Source organism: Cibotium barometz, chromosome 58 (genome assembly GCF_041138505.1).
Source record: "Cibotium barometz isolate CiBa-2024 chromosome 58, ASM4113850v1, whole genome shotgun sequence".
Classification (NCBI taxonomy): domain Eukaryota; kingdom Viridiplantae; phylum Streptophyta; class Polypodiopsida; order Cyatheales; family Cibotiaceae; genus Cibotium; species Cibotium barometz.
Window position 1 is genome coordinate 38,713,692 of NC_141103.1, and position 15,238 is coordinate 38,728,929.

Consider the following 15,238-nt stretch of genomic DNA (forward strand, 5'->3'; position numbering starts at 1 on the left):
CACCTAAAGTACGGAACTAGAGAAAGAAATGCCAACAAAGGAAGAATCCAAATTTCCTTATCCGAACACAACAAGATAAACTTGTTTGAACTCTAAAGAAAGAGATTTCAACAAGTGAAAATGCCGATGAGATTACCCTCATCAAAACATGTAGGCTATAGATAAAAGAAATTTATCTAAAGAATGCCCAAAATATAACTTCTAGTGAATTTAGAAAATAAGATTGTCTTTGAATGTTGAGGTCAACATGCTAAGTGATGTAAGCAAAGCAACAATCTTGAGCCCAAATTATCCCATAAGATAATATATGTGAGGGATCGCTAGCATCCCATACCACCATGATACCACCCATACATACCTTAACAATTTGAAACTCCCTAGTATGCCGTCTAGGAAAATATGAATAAATTCCCGTGTAAAAGGAATAAGATGGCCTTATCCAGACTTTCACATACTAAACCTGTCTCTATATACTTGAGAGACTACATCAAGGAATAACTCCTTCTGAGTACATCATTAGAAAAGAAATTGAATTATTGGCGCCTTTCTAATGATAACTACCCAAAATACAATAAAGTTAGGGTAGAAAAATAACTCACCTAGATATATAAGCAACTAGGTATCCGAGTTGGAATATATATAAGAGTATAAGAAATATACTCTAAAATTATGTACAAAAAACGAAGGCAAATGCTACCTTCAAAGCACATGTAATTATTCAAAAGATCAAAAGATCCTTATAAAAGCATGGATAAAAGCATAGAAGCTCCTTAAATCCATAAAAACCATAGTTGATCATAAAAATCAATGCATACCAACTAATGGACATAAATCATGCCAAAAGAAGCATTTAAATTGGTGGCCAACTCATCAATTTGGAGCATATGAACGTTATGTTGTTCAAATAAAACTCCAAAGTAAGAAAGTGAAACACGTGTGTGTAGCACTTAATAAGAAAAACCCCTAGACACAAGTGATCTAGGCAAAACCTGATGAGTCCTTGTAAAACTTGGAAAACATCCAATAGAAATCCACCAAAACAAACCGATCAACTAATCCATGATAGACTTTGTCTTAGGCTTAAGAAATTAAGCACAATCCACACTTTAATAAGTGCAAAATAAATTATCATGGAAAAGTGTCAAAGGTGAAACACACTTTGAACGAAAATTATAGCCAAATTAAGGAACATGTCCAAAAAGAATGGCTAAACAATGGTCAAAAATCATGAATACATCGTTTAGAATTAATCCAAACATAAATATCCATTAATACGAGGTATAATCGTATTAATAATATGCGAATAACACGCATCTATCTAATGTCAGCACGAGAAAACGTACTTCAACATTAAATAACCCTCGAAAATATTAAATTCTCGAGAAAAAAAATTATCATGATTTTTTTCTAATTTTCCCAAATTTATAGGGCCTCAAAATATAATAATTTTGAATTCCACCAAACCTATCTCATGGCATTCCAAACCTATATTTTTTCAGAAAATTTTTAGCAATTTAATTTGCCAAAATACCATTGATATTTTAAAAATACCAATTTTTAGGATTTCTAAAAATAATTTCTAGAAATTTCCTAATTTTCCCTGAGAATCCCATCGTTCACGAAATTTCCAATTTCGCCCGACAATTCTCAAATCCAATGAAAATTTTCAATTTTAATGGATTTTTCTAATTTTTTGGGTCAAAAAATATAATTTTAAAGGAATTTGAATGGTCACGGGCGCCCGAATGGACACACCACATGCCAAACACCAACCCCACATTTTTCCGAAATTTAAAATAACCTTTGTCTAATTTTCCACTAATTTTCAGGAATTTTTTGAAATTTTTAATCAACCCCGAACGCATTTAGAATACGAACGGTCAAAAAATTTCGGAATTCCAATGGTTTTCCCGGAATACGGAAAGCCAAAAGTTTTGGGAAAATGAAAAGACAAAAAAAAATTCGGAATGTGAAAGGTCAAAGGTTTCCGGAATACGGAAGGTCAAAAGTTTTTCCGGAATTCGGAAAGCCAAAAGGTTTTGGGAAAACGGAAAGCCAAAGGTTTTCCGGAAGTTGAAAAGCCAATATTTTTCAATAAGAAATTTTCAGAGAATTTCCAAAGATTTTTTCTCAAATCCCCTATTTTTCAGAATTTTTCAGGCTTTTTCTAAGCTTTTTTTCTTGAAATATATTCAAAAAGCTCTTTTTTTTAATAAATAAAAAAAACTCATTTTTTTAAAAAAAATGAAAAAATAAATATAAGCTTTTTTAAGCTTTGGCCATTTTGATTTTTTAGGGGGGGAGGGATTTTTCGCCGGCGGCTGCAGCGCAGCCCCCCCCCCTCCCGTCGCCTGCGCATGGGTGATGGAGAGAGAGAGAGAGATGGAGACTCTCTCTTCTCCCCTCTCTCCTCCCTTTCCTCTTCTCCAAAATATTCTTCTCCAATATCTTCTCTCTCTCTGTTAAATAGAGAGATTAGCTTAATCAAAGATTAAGCTTTTTTAATGAAACTCATAATCATAATTAGTGATTAATTATGATTTATGGTTAAAAAATATCATTTTAAAGAGAAAATTCATGGAAAAAATGAGGAAAAATCAGATTTGAGAGACAGAGAGAACCCCACGCACATGGGAGAGCATCACATGCATCAACACGCTGTCCCCTACTGAATTTCAGTAGAAATTGACAGAAATTTGATTGCATTCCCGCGGAAAAAACCCGCAAAAAATGTATAAAAATACATTTTTAATCAAAAAAAATGCTCAAAAAATTCCTAAAAAATTAGGAAAAATTTCTAAAAAATTCTAGAAATTCAGGGAATCCATCCCACAAAAATATCCACCATAAACTCTATGGTATTTTTGTAAAAAATTCCTTAATGCTTGATTTTAACCATAAAAAATAGGGAAAAATAGCATTAACTCACGGTATTCCCCCGCAACGTCGATTCGTCCATTGAATTGTGGTTACACACATTCCAATCACCATATCGATGATCCACGTGCCATTCATAAACACAAATCAACAAAAGATAACATTTTATTAGTAAATGTTAAAATTTACTAAAAAAAAATCAACAATTAAATAGAGATTGCTCTGATACCACTGTTAAAACCCTAAGATCTCTCTAGATAATTGTTATGCATAAAACATGCATAGAACAGGCATAAACTCAACCACCCAACCACCCCCGAGCCCAAGGGATGCACACATGAATAAAGAATGAAATACATCATACCTCTACCTTGATGTCCCATACCATCAAGAGGTATAATACAAACCAATAGCATGTAGCTATAGTGTGAAATGGTAGGTGAGTAGATATGGACCTCTATACAAGAGACCATAGCATAGCCTTGGCCTCATGGAGCCCAAACCTCCAAGCCCCCAAGCTCCCTTGAGTGTGCCCCATGCCCCTATTATATAGGAGGGCCCTCAAGTGACTCTTGACTTTCCATTCCTCATGTGTGACCCTTGGATGCCTGACCCTAACCTTAAACCTTAAGGTTAGTCCTAACCCATGCTCCACTAGAGCTTGTTCCCATGCTCCCATGCTCACAAGCCTAATGTGGGTTAGCCTCCTAGTATATGCACACATAATGTGTAAATAATATAGCACACATAATGTACATATAACATCTCCCCCTCCCGGAAGGAAACCATGAGATGACTACCTAGTTTTTCACGGATGACAATACTTCTATTCTGGTTTATGATTAGACTAATATTGATACTTTCCTGTAGGTAGTGGATGAGTTTTGTCAACTCTCCGACTCGGTAAATAGTACTGCTAAGGCCGAGACCCTACTGCTTGACAAAGGTAAAAGACAACCTTGGGACCTAAAATATGACTTCAAATGGATCCCTCATGGAACTCCTTTCACATTGCTTGGCTGCCCAATTGGAACAGACATCAGCAAACAACAAACAGAGGTTTGAATGGTTCTTTCCTAGATTGCAAGGCAAATGGCTCACTAGGCCATACTGTGCCCTCAACAACTCAGACTGGGCCAAAGTGGATAAAATCTTTAGAGATTTTTTGTGGAGCAGATCCGAAGGGTAAGAGTTGGCACATGATCTCATGGGCACAATTTTACTCCCCCAAGTAGAAAGGGGCCTTGGGCATCACTAACCTATAGATGAGAGCCAAGACGATGGTGCGACCGTGGGGTGCAATCACCAAATACTTCATTTAGAATGCAACAAGCCTACCAGGTCAATGGCCGAACCTGTCTTGGAGACACAAGCTTGCAACATTTGGCAAGTGTACAATCAAGCAATCTACCCTTGTGCATGACTGGTGGCAGGGTGGCAGGAACTATTTGTCGCCAGCTTGAGATGGAATAGCCAACGACCCCTTATGGGTGACGGGGCTTTGGGTAAGAGTATATGGTGGTCGTCTCACTGGTGCAATATGGAAGAAGGCAAGCCTCATGCACTTACACTTAGAAATGTAAATCAGGCCAAACCTGTCTTGGAGACACAGGCTTGCAACATTTGGCAAGTGTACAGTCAAGCAATCTACCCTTGTGCATGACTAGTGGCAGGGTGGCAGGAACTATTCGTCGCTCGCCAGCCTGAGATGGAATAGCCAACGACCCCTTATGGGTGACGGGGCTTTGGGCAAGAGTATATGGTGGTCGTCTCGCTGGTGTAATATGGAAGAAGGCAAGCCCCATGCACTTAGAAATGTCAATCAGGCCTGTAAACTCCACAAGAAGGGAGTGTATATATGGAATGATCTTTGGGACGGTAGAATGACCCAATGGCTATAGTGGGATGTCATTGCCCGAAACTTTGGTCTCTCCAACCCTGCACTCGCTATTCTGCAAGCTGTTTGTCGATGCTCTCCCATCCCACTGTGGCCAACTGCTTTATGCCTTAAGAGTGATAACTAGCTTGCCAATTGGGCCTCTAACAAGGGGAAAACACTCCCGGATTTGAAAGGACCCGACATGTATGCACCCCAAACCCACTCATTTGAAAGTTAGCACACAAGTGAAAAATGCCAAGCTCTAATGGAACTTGGGCCTGACATACAGAGGCAGTGTGCACAACTCTCTCCCCTCACATCAATGTCTTTCTCTAGAGGTTGCTTCGCTTGAAACTCCCCACACAAGGGACATACTTGTCAGCTAGGCCCTAGTGTCTCCATTGTGCATGTTCTGCCACACCCATAAGGAAGATGCGTTTCAAGTGTTTTGGGCCTGCCCATTTGCTCAGACACTGTGGAGAGGAACAAGAAGATGGCTAGAGAGCTAGGGCACGCAACATCAGCTCACATGAAACATGCAATGTTGGGATCTACCAAGTTCCTTAACTCGGTCTTAGCATGCATATGGCCGTGGATCCACTACTTTGTGCTACAATAATTGTGGATAGCTAGGAATCAGTTAGTCTTTCGTCGATGTCCGTATATGCAGCACCCTGAATGAAAGGTGGAAGCTTTTGTAGCAGAGCTAAAAATACTAACTGGCCCTTTTAGTAATGAGTTGCTAGATAGCGCTAAGATGAAACTTTTCAAAACCTAGCCTACTGCACACAAGCGACAGTTCCATCCTTTTGTAACTAAATATTTTTAATGTTAAAGTATCCTTGCTTTCCAAAAAACATATACTTAGCACAAATTAAAAGCATAAACCTTAATAAACAAAGAAACATGGAGAAGAGGTCATCGTTGACACAAGATTGGTTGAATCTTCCTTGGATGAGTGTGGCTCTTGTACCACTCACCCATATTTATATGTATTAGAAAAAGCTTGCTTTTCAAAAAGATAACTTCCAAAAACAAAGCACAAGTGCTTTTAAGTTTTTGAGCGTAAAATCTCTACAAAAATATAGCAAGCAATAAATATAAAGTCTTGGGCGTACCAAAAGTATAAAATACTAACTAGTATGTACAAAGCTATGAGGCCCTAGCCTTACAAAAATATTGATGCCCAAATACGAAACCATATTCACATGTCTTCCAAAATATCCCATAATGGTCCAACACATGTTCCACCCACGATTAATACATAAACCGCCACTCATTCATCACACCTACCTTCAAAATAATATTAGGTACACATAGCTGATTAAACACATTAATCTTGACCATATCATACCAGAGCACATACCTGATTAAACACATTAATCCTTGTAAATGATATAAATAAAAGGTACATCCAAATAAAATATCCCAAAATAAAATAATGGGTGTCCCCATAGAGATTATGACTAACAGAAGCGGATGCCAGAGTTACATCAAAACTTGTATCACCATCCAAAGTATCTATACTATGCTGTTGTGCTGGCAAGACAAGGCATGCCTCAATGCTAATAACAACATTCCAAAGCCCTTTGGTGCGACCAATACATGTCGCATCATATAGGACCACAACGAATAGTTGGTCCCATCAAGCCTTAGTGCAGAAAGCATCCCAAATACATCATTGCATGCCATTCTACTTGTAAATAATCTCGTACACATAATTCAAACATCCCAACTACCTACAGGTACTACTGAATGCAACCGAAATGGCTATTGCTAATGGATCATTGATGACGATGGAAATATGCAAAGTGTATAAAAAATTACAACATGTAGAGTGTGGAAATGATATTTAGCAGGAATGAAAAAATTGATGATAATGTTGATGATGCTGTTAAAGTTGTTGAAGATGAACTCAAAGATGTGATATCGAAGATGATGATGGTCCTGTCTGCACACCAATTGCTACTGCTGTGCTGTAAAGAAAACCCAAAATCAAATAAAAATAGTTCGAATTGACACTCCATTGTGTGGAAACGTTACAACATGTGAAATGCCCACCAAAATGTGCCTGAAACGTTTGTTAACATCACACTATATGGTATACCTTCTCCATCTAACAAGATAGCTCAATCTGAGACAATCAAAAGAGAAACTCGAGGAGAAGATGACAAGGGGATGAGAGCCAAGAGAACCTGCACTGATGCCAATTGTTGGAGTGGAGATCAATGTAGCAACACATACATAGATGCAGTAAGTAAGGAGAGATAGATGAAGCACAACACTCGAAGTAGATTGATGAGAATGAGCGAAGTACAAGTGAAGTGACATGATAAGGTCACTTATACACTCATAAGAGTGCGTACATATGCTCGAGGGAAAAAACCTCCTAAAGAGGAGAAAAGTGTGCCGGCCCATTATTAGCCTACATCACTACCATACCCTTGAGAAAAAGGAGTACAAGTCCAAACTTGGTTACTGTATGTATTGCACACATACTAGTTGAGTTGCTTAGGCTTCTCTAAAGAGATGTATGAGAATTTTAACCTGGGCTATTGTATTATATATCTAAAGAGGAAAGCAAACATTTAGACCATGGCTAGTGTGTTGTTGGTCACCTTTGGATTCTTGGATTTGAAGTTGGCATTTTATCTCCCTCGTGTTTGCTTCAAGGTAGTGTGGTGGTCTGCCATAGTGGGAAGTAAAGTGCTTGGTCCAAATTTGTGACAAAAAGAATTACAAATGGCATTTTAGCTCCCTTGTCTTTGCTTCAAGGTAGTGTGGTGGTTTGCCATAGCGGGAAGTAAAGGGCTTGGTCCACATTTGTCACAAAAAGACTTACAAATGGCATGTTTGAGGAGGAACCACTTATATTGATTTGCCCAGAGATCAAACACTTTAAATAAATTTAAATGGGTTAGTATAACGATGAAAAAGGGACCATGAAGAGGAGAGTCATGTTCAACTGAAGGAGCATTGCCCATGTTCTTCCCTAATTAAACATTATAACTTGAACATATATAATTAAGATTGCACAAATACAATTGAAATAACATAATTAAAGGAGTGCTGCCCATGTTCAACTGAAGGAGAACTGCCCATATTCTTCCCTAATTAAACATTATAACTTGATCATATATAATTAAGATTGCGCACATACAATTGCCCATGTTCTTCTCTAATTAAACATTATAACTTAATCATATATAATTAAGATTTCACACATACAATTGAAATATCATAAGATATAGCATGTTACTGACATGGTATATCTTATGACATACCATGACATGGTTTAACCTCTGGGTGATGTATCTTTTTTGATACTAATATAACAATTTCTTTGCATTAAGATATACCATGTTGTGTATCTTTGGGTTCTTGGATCTAAAGTGGGCATGTTCTTTACTGAAAGGTTATGTATTTTGGAGCTCTTTTGAGCGATTCCAAAATGAAGGGCTTAGTCCAATATAAACATGTACTTCACCTTAAGGTCGGTCATCTTCTCTTGTCACCTTCTTTGGCAATGGTAAGCTAAGGGCATGGTCAAAAGTTGGTATTGAAGACTTCTAGTAGGCCTGTTAGAGGTGTAGATTTATCCAAATGTTGAGTATTTTGTACAATGGATCGAAGAGATATGAGGAGGGTTGAGGAGGTCTTGGTAATGGATGGGGTGAGTTAGAGCTCCAAGCATTTTTTTTTGTATTGCCAGAGATTATTATTATTATTTTTAGTGAGGAATTGACAGACCAATGGCATGCGGGTATTGAACCCACGTTGTCGTGGTGTAGGGCAAGACCACAAGCATTTGAGTGCCAGCCTTATTTTTTCGCCTTGAAAATAAGATCCTCTCCTATTTTTCGAGACCTTTACGTCGAGGAGGAGGCTGCTTCTAAGTTAAGTTCATTGTTGACTGTTTATTACCCTTGAGATTGAAGGACTTCCGCCATAGCCCCTCCTCGCAGAGCTTTTCGAAAGACAGTCAAATACAATTTCGTCTCCCATCTCCGTCTTTGTCCCCCATGCTCTTCTCACCCTAAGCCATGTACAGCAACTTCAGGGAGCAAGCTATCGAGTATGTCAAGCAGGCCATCCAGGAAGACAATGCAGGCAACTACGCCAAGGCCTTCCCTTTGTATATGAACTCGCTGGAGTACTTCAAGGCGCATCTCAAGTATGAGAAAAACCCTAAGAGTAAAGAGGCCATCACGCAGAAGTTCACCGACTATTTGAGGCGAGCCGAGGAGATTAGGGCAATTCTTGATGGCGGGGAGAGATCGAGGCCTGCGGCGAACGGCGATGCGGCCGTGGCCACGCGGGCCAAGACGAAGCCTGGCAACCACAAGGATGGCGATGGCGGGGATGGAGAGGATCCCGAACAGTCCAAGCTCAGATCGGGGCTCCACTCTGCGATTGTACGAGAGAAGCCTGACATCAAATGGAGCGATGTCGCTGGCCTCGAAAGCGCCAAACAAGCCCTGCAAGAAGCGGTCATCCTTCCCGTCAAGTTTCCGCAGTTCTTCACAGGTATGCCTGTACCGGCTAGGGTAATGTTCAGGCGATTATATGGGCATAGGTTCAGGGCAGGGAAGTCGTTAGAGAAATGATTAAGATATACCATCTGGGCAATGGGCAAGGCATAGGTTAGGAAATAGTCAGAATGTTAGGGCCGTCATTAGGGCAAGGGTGGCAAGAACGTCAATCCGCCTGGGCAATGGTGAGGGCAAAGACCTGGGCTTAGGGCATTGGTGCTTAGCATATGGTGTTTCTGGTTCTATAACAAGCACATGGTTTTGCGGTTCTGCTCAAATCTATGCTGCTGGGCTAGGACACATAATTTCGTTGCTTTCTCCTTGTCCTTGATGTTGTCGAGCAGATGGCCTTTTATTGTATTCCATCTAGTTTTTGTGGCAATATGGCCTTTTGATAAAGTAGGGGAGCTTTTTTATTGCAGGAAAAAGAAGACCTTGGAGAGCTTTTCTATTGTATGGCCCTCCAGGAACTGGAAAATCTTATCTCGCAAAGGCAGTTGCCACTGAAGCCGATTCAACATTTTTCAGGTATACTTGTTTCAAGAACTCAAATGTAAAATTTGAACGATTGGTTGATTATAGCAAATTTTGATTGGAACGTCTGGGCCTCCCATCTGATTTGGCAACCAGCTTTGTCCGTCTTCCCCCAAGAAGAAGGCTAACCCGTTCGATGTGTAAGAAAACCTGGGAAGATGGTTGTTGTCCACTTTTCTGTGTTTTATCAATCCAGGAACCCTAGCCAAGTATCTGCCTGTCAATCCCTAATCCTAGGCCCCCCTAACCCCATTGGATTAGGCTCCTAATCGGTAGATTAGTGTCCATGTACATAACACAGGTGCTGATAGGCCTGCCAGGGGCTGGGCTCTTAGCTGTCCAATATGAATACAATTGGGGCATTTTATATATTATAAGAAGGTTTTTTTACTTCTGGCAACCAGAAATAGAGCTTGAATTGCTATAAATAGTCATCTAACTCCCTTCATTTCTCCATCCAGCCGTCTCAGCCATCAGCCTCCTGTAAATTTAAGACTTGAACTCACTGGAGGCACCAATGCTTATTAATCTTGAGCATAGTTCGTTATGTCAATTGCTTGTAGTCTTAGACATATTGTACTTCTGCATGCTGCTCTATGCAATGTCTAAGTAGCTTCTGTAATTTTATTCGCTATGCTGAATTCATGATATTACAGCATTTCATCGTCGGATCTCGTTTCCAAATGGATGGGGGAGAGTGAGAAACTTGTTGCAAACCTCTTCCAGATGGCGAGAGAGAATGCTCCATCTATCATTTTCATCGATGAGATTGATTCCCTCTGTGGGCAGCGAGGTGAGGGCAATGAGAGTGAAGCATCCCGACGAATCAAGACTGAGTTGCTCGTGCAAATGCAGGTGTGTAAGACAAGCATCTTGTGCATGTAATATGTATGCATACATTTGTGTGCGCATGTGCATGTGTAGGTACTAGGCATGCATGCTTGTGTGTGTGCATGCGTATTTATTTGTTCTTTTTGAGTGGCAGGGTGTGGGCAACAATGACCAGAAGGTCCTAGTTTTGGCGGCTACAAACACTCCCTATGCACTTGATCAGGTGTATATCATAGGGGAATTTTGCACATTTTACACATCTGTTATATTGTAGTGCTTCCCAAGTTGCTCTTCTTGAGGATACAATTCTCCCTTAAACTTCTTGGTTACAGGCAATACGGCGCAGGTTTGACAAGAGAATCTATATTCCACTTCCAGACCTAAAAGCAAGGCAACACATGTTCAAGGTACTGACGCCACTAAAACTCAAAAGATAAAGCCATCAAGTCGGCTTCTCTTCTCTTGAGATATTTTTTCATTTGTTCTCTCAGGTCCATCTAGGTGACACCCCTAATGATCTCAGTGAAGCAGACTTTGAGGAGTTAGCAAGACGAACTGAAGGTTTTTCAGGTTCTGATGTCGCAGTTTGTGTAAGTCAGCTATGATATTTCCTCTGTAAGCAATAGGGTTGTGAACGCTCGCGTCCATCCTTAAGCCTTAGCATTCTCTAGGTCCCTTAAAAAGTATTCTTGCACACAGGTAAAGGACGTTCTGTTTGAGCCTGTGCGTAAAACACAAGATGCTATGCATTTCCAACGTGTTGTCACAAAGGATGGAGAAGAAATATGGATCCCTTGTGGCCCTCGTCAGCGAGGTGCTGTGCAGATAACCATGCAAGAGCTTGCAGGAAAGGGTCTTGCAGCTAAGGTGTGGCCTCGCTTTCCCTTTTCCCTCTTCACATGTTTCAAGAAAAATGAAGTCTTGCGATGCAGATTTTGTTCAACTTGCAAACTTGTGGGTGCTGGTACAGATATCACCTCCTCCCATAACTAAGACAGACTTTGACAAGGTGTTGTCAAGGCAAAAACCTACGGTCGGCAAGAATGACCTCGAGGTTCATGAGAAGTTCACCAAGGAATTTGGAGAGGAGGGTTGAAAAAGCTCTACTATTGATGGTTTGCATTCAACAGAAGGTTGTGTTGGTGTTTCTGCAAGTTTGTACTATATGCTATTTGAAAGGCAGTGCCTGCACATCTCAAAGATAAAATATATTTGGTAGAACAGTCTGGCTGAACATCCATTGCAGAATTTACATCCATGTCTATTAACTGACATGGGTGTATATACAAGCCATGGGCTGCTTGCATTGGGCTTTATTTCTCTAAGACTCATGAAAGAAGTTTGTAATAATATTTTTACCTCTCATTCTCATTACTTCTATTCTCATCACATCCATTTATAGAATGTAAGAGAATTCTTATTTTTGATATAAAGATTCTTTATACATCTATTTATGCATAAGAACAACTTCAGTGGAAAATAACACTTTTATAAAAATCCGTTTATGCATAAATTTATGCATCTAATTATGCATAAATTCAATTTTAAAGAGAATAACACTTTCGAAATAAAAAAAAATCTTTTGTGCATACATTTAATTTTAATGAGAATAACTAACTTGAAATAAAAATATTTTTTTAAAGCCTCTTTCTATGCATAATATCAAAATTGATGAGAATAACTTTTTAAATAAAAATAAATTTTTTATGCATCTATCTATAGAGAGAGAGAGAGAGAGAGAGAGAGAGAGAGAGAGAGACCCTTGGTTGAGTTTCAGGAAATTCTTAAGCAAGAATGTCCTATTTGGGTGGAGGTGGAGAATTGTCTTGCTATGTATTGGCCTCTCTGTTGCAGAAAAGTCTTGGTTTTGTCCCGTTCTAGGTCCAACAGTCGGAATAGATTATGTATGTTATGGCGTACCGTCCGTTTCCGTCCTCCATGGTTGTGTCTTAAGTGACCAAGAATGATGTGTATGCATTTCAAGCTCCATTGGGGAGCTTTTGTTGGACATTGTTTTCAATGTGGTCAATTCGGGCATTTCATGGTTGAGTGCAAACTCAATGACAAAGATCAAGGGGTGCTTGCTGAGGTGGAGTCTTAGGTGGGTAAGGAGGCTTCTTACATGGTCGTGGATACAATACTTCTGATGTACAACATGTTGATGTACACCAGGTTGAGGATAGAAGTTCAAGAGGAGGCTCCTTGGAAAGATGTGGATGTAAAGGCAAAAAGATTGATCAGTCATCCAGCCAAGAGGAAATCTAGAATTTGTGAAATCCTCCTATTACTTATGGTCGCCGGGTGACTTCACGTCAGGGTGATGCTCATTCTCCGGAATGTCAGCCTTCTGTCCAAGGATGTGGATCTCTTCCTATGCAATATAATTTGTGTCCTCAATCTACTAGGGCTAATGAGTCTTCTTTTCCTCTGGCTTTTGATAGACAAGGCTGTGTTGTCACCCCTTGGGATAGAAGGTATACCAGTGAAAGAGGTAAACAATGGAATCAGTCCTCTCATCCAGGCAACCATCTTTTGGGGTTTTGTAAAATGCTTTTGCAGTTTTGGGTGACTATATGGGTGTTGTATGTGCAGCGTTGGTTGCTAATGAAAGGTAGGCCAGGCAGTATGACTTATGTCAAACATTGTTGTCTAGTCAATGGGATGTTCTTTGTGCGGTTGAGCACAAACAACATTGTCAGGCAGGTGGTGGCTTTATACATAGCGGTTTTCATGCTTTCTTCAATGGACACTCTTCCACACAATCAAGGGTGATGATGATTGTCCATGATCGTTTTCAGCCTTTTGTTGTGTATCAAGATGTACATGGTAGATTTATGGTTGTGGAGATAACTTATGAAGAACTTCTTTGGTTGGTTGGTGTGTATGCTCCCCATACAGTAGGGGCTCGTTGTTCTCTTTGGCGGGATTTGCAACAATGTTTGAGGTTAGAAAAACCAGGTTTTCTCATGGAGGATTTTAATATTCGTTGATCAAGCTAATTTGCCTTACTCTATAATGGATAATCTGGAAAGGCGGGTTTGGAACTCTTTTATGTCTCTAGTCCTTAAGCAAGACATTTGGTCTTGGCTGCATCCTTATGATTCTGGCTTTACTTTTCAATCTTGCGAGTATCTTGGTGCTTGGAGCAGGGTGGATAGAATGTATGTTATGCATGATGATTTATTTTTGCTTGAGATATTGAAAGTGGTTGTGGAGAGGCAGCATGTTCTTTTGGATCATTTCCTAGTGATCTTGGACATAATGCATCAGCCTGTGGATATTTATAAAACTTTGCTTGGGAGATTGCCTTTGTGCTTCAATCACAACTTTCTTGATCATGAGGTCTTTCATGGATACATGCTACAATTGATTGATAATTTTCAGCTATGTTTTATACAACAGGGAATGTTATCGTGGGATTGGTTTTTGTCTAATGTTCAACGCCTTGCTCGTTAGTATGGTATTCATTAGGCCTCAAAAAGGAGGTAAGAGTTGACATTGCTGCAATCTTTACTAGGGGCCTTGTAATTTTAGGCGGCCATATTACCAAGGAATGATAGAGTGGATACTATTGTTACTTGGCTCTCTCATAGAGTTGCTGAGTGTTAGGATGCAAGTTATACGAGGGCTAAGTTATCTACCTGGTTGGAGGCCCTTAAGGATAATAATTGTCAGACACATAAATTTTATGCTCAGTTGCATCTCTCTTATGCTAGAGAGAATATTGTGAGGCTTGAAAATTCAGTGGGAGATGATTTCACAGTCTCATAGCATCATTGGTTTGTGTGTTCAATTTTACTAGGAGCTTTTGGGCACTCTTGAGGTGCTATCTAATGATGTTCATCAAGCACGCGCTAGTATTCTAGCATTGGCGCAACATCAAGTATCTTTGGACTCGGCCAATATTTTAGATGTTGATATTACAAAGTAGGAGGTTGGCTTTGTGCTTGCTCATTTGCCCAAAGATAAGAGCCCAGGTTGGGATGGTATTACTAATGAATTGTTTTCCAAGTATGCAGATCAGTTGAAGGGTCCACTGACATCCATTTGTCAAGAGATCTAGGAATTTGGATCTATGCTTGATTCTTGGAAAGTGGGGGTGATTTGGTTGTTGCCAAAGGTGCCTTCTCCCTTTGCTTTTAAAACATTGGAGGCCTATCTCTTTGATGAACCGATTGTATGTATAAAATTTCCTCTAAAGTCTTGGCAAACAGATTGTACAAGTTTCTGCCGCCAGACTTGATACACCATGCTCAATATGGGTTTATAAAGGGATGCAATATCTTGCATAATATCCTTAATGTTCAAATAGGCATTGATTATGCAAGGAAAACAAAGCAAGAGATGGTGATGGTTCATCTGGATTTAGAGAAAGCCTTTGATTATGTCAGTTGGTCTTTCCTTGCTGAAGTGATCCATTCTATGGGTTTTGGGCCACATGTCACATTTGATCTACACTCTCAGCCATGGATCTCAATCTCGGATTATGATGAATGGTGGAGTTACGTGCCCAGTGTCCCTTACTCGCTCTTGCAGTGTGGCAAGGATATCCGTTGAGCCCTTTGCTATTTGCTTTGGTTACCCA

At 39.8% G+C, this 15,238-nt stretch overlaps 1 protein-coding gene across 1 annotated transcript; it reads left to right on the top strand.

Moving 5' to 3' along the window:
* Positions 1–8,606: 8,606 nt before the first annotated feature.
* Positions 8,607–12,027, top strand: LOC147606257 (protein SUPPRESSOR OF K(+) TRANSPORT GROWTH DEFECT 1-like). Its single transcript, XM_086792951.1, has 8 exons — positions 8,607–9,283; positions 9,711–9,816; positions 10,479–10,677; positions 10,808–10,876; positions 10,986–11,060; positions 11,145–11,243; positions 11,353–11,520; positions 11,624–12,027. The coding sequence occupies exons 1-8, from the start codon at positions 8,800–8,802 to the stop codon at positions 11,747–11,749; spliced, it is 1,326 nt and encodes a 441-aa protein (XP_086649077.1). The 5' UTR covers positions 8,607–8,799; the 3' UTR covers positions 11,750–12,027.
* Positions 12,028–15,238: the final 3,211 nt, after the last annotated feature.

Coding starts and splice junctions, on each gene's coding strand:
- LOC147606257 (XM_086792951.1), top strand. CDS start 8,800: ATGTACAGCAACTTCAGGGAGCAAGCTATCGAGTATGTCAAGCAGGCC. Junction 11,061..11,144: donor CAAGGCAACACATGTTCAAG/GTACTGACGCCA, acceptor TTGTTCTCTCAG/GTCCATCTAGGTGACACCCC. Junction 11,521..11,623: donor GAAAGGGTCTTGCAGCTAAG/GTGTGGCCTCGC, acceptor GTGCTGGTACAG/ATATCACCTCCTCCCATAAC.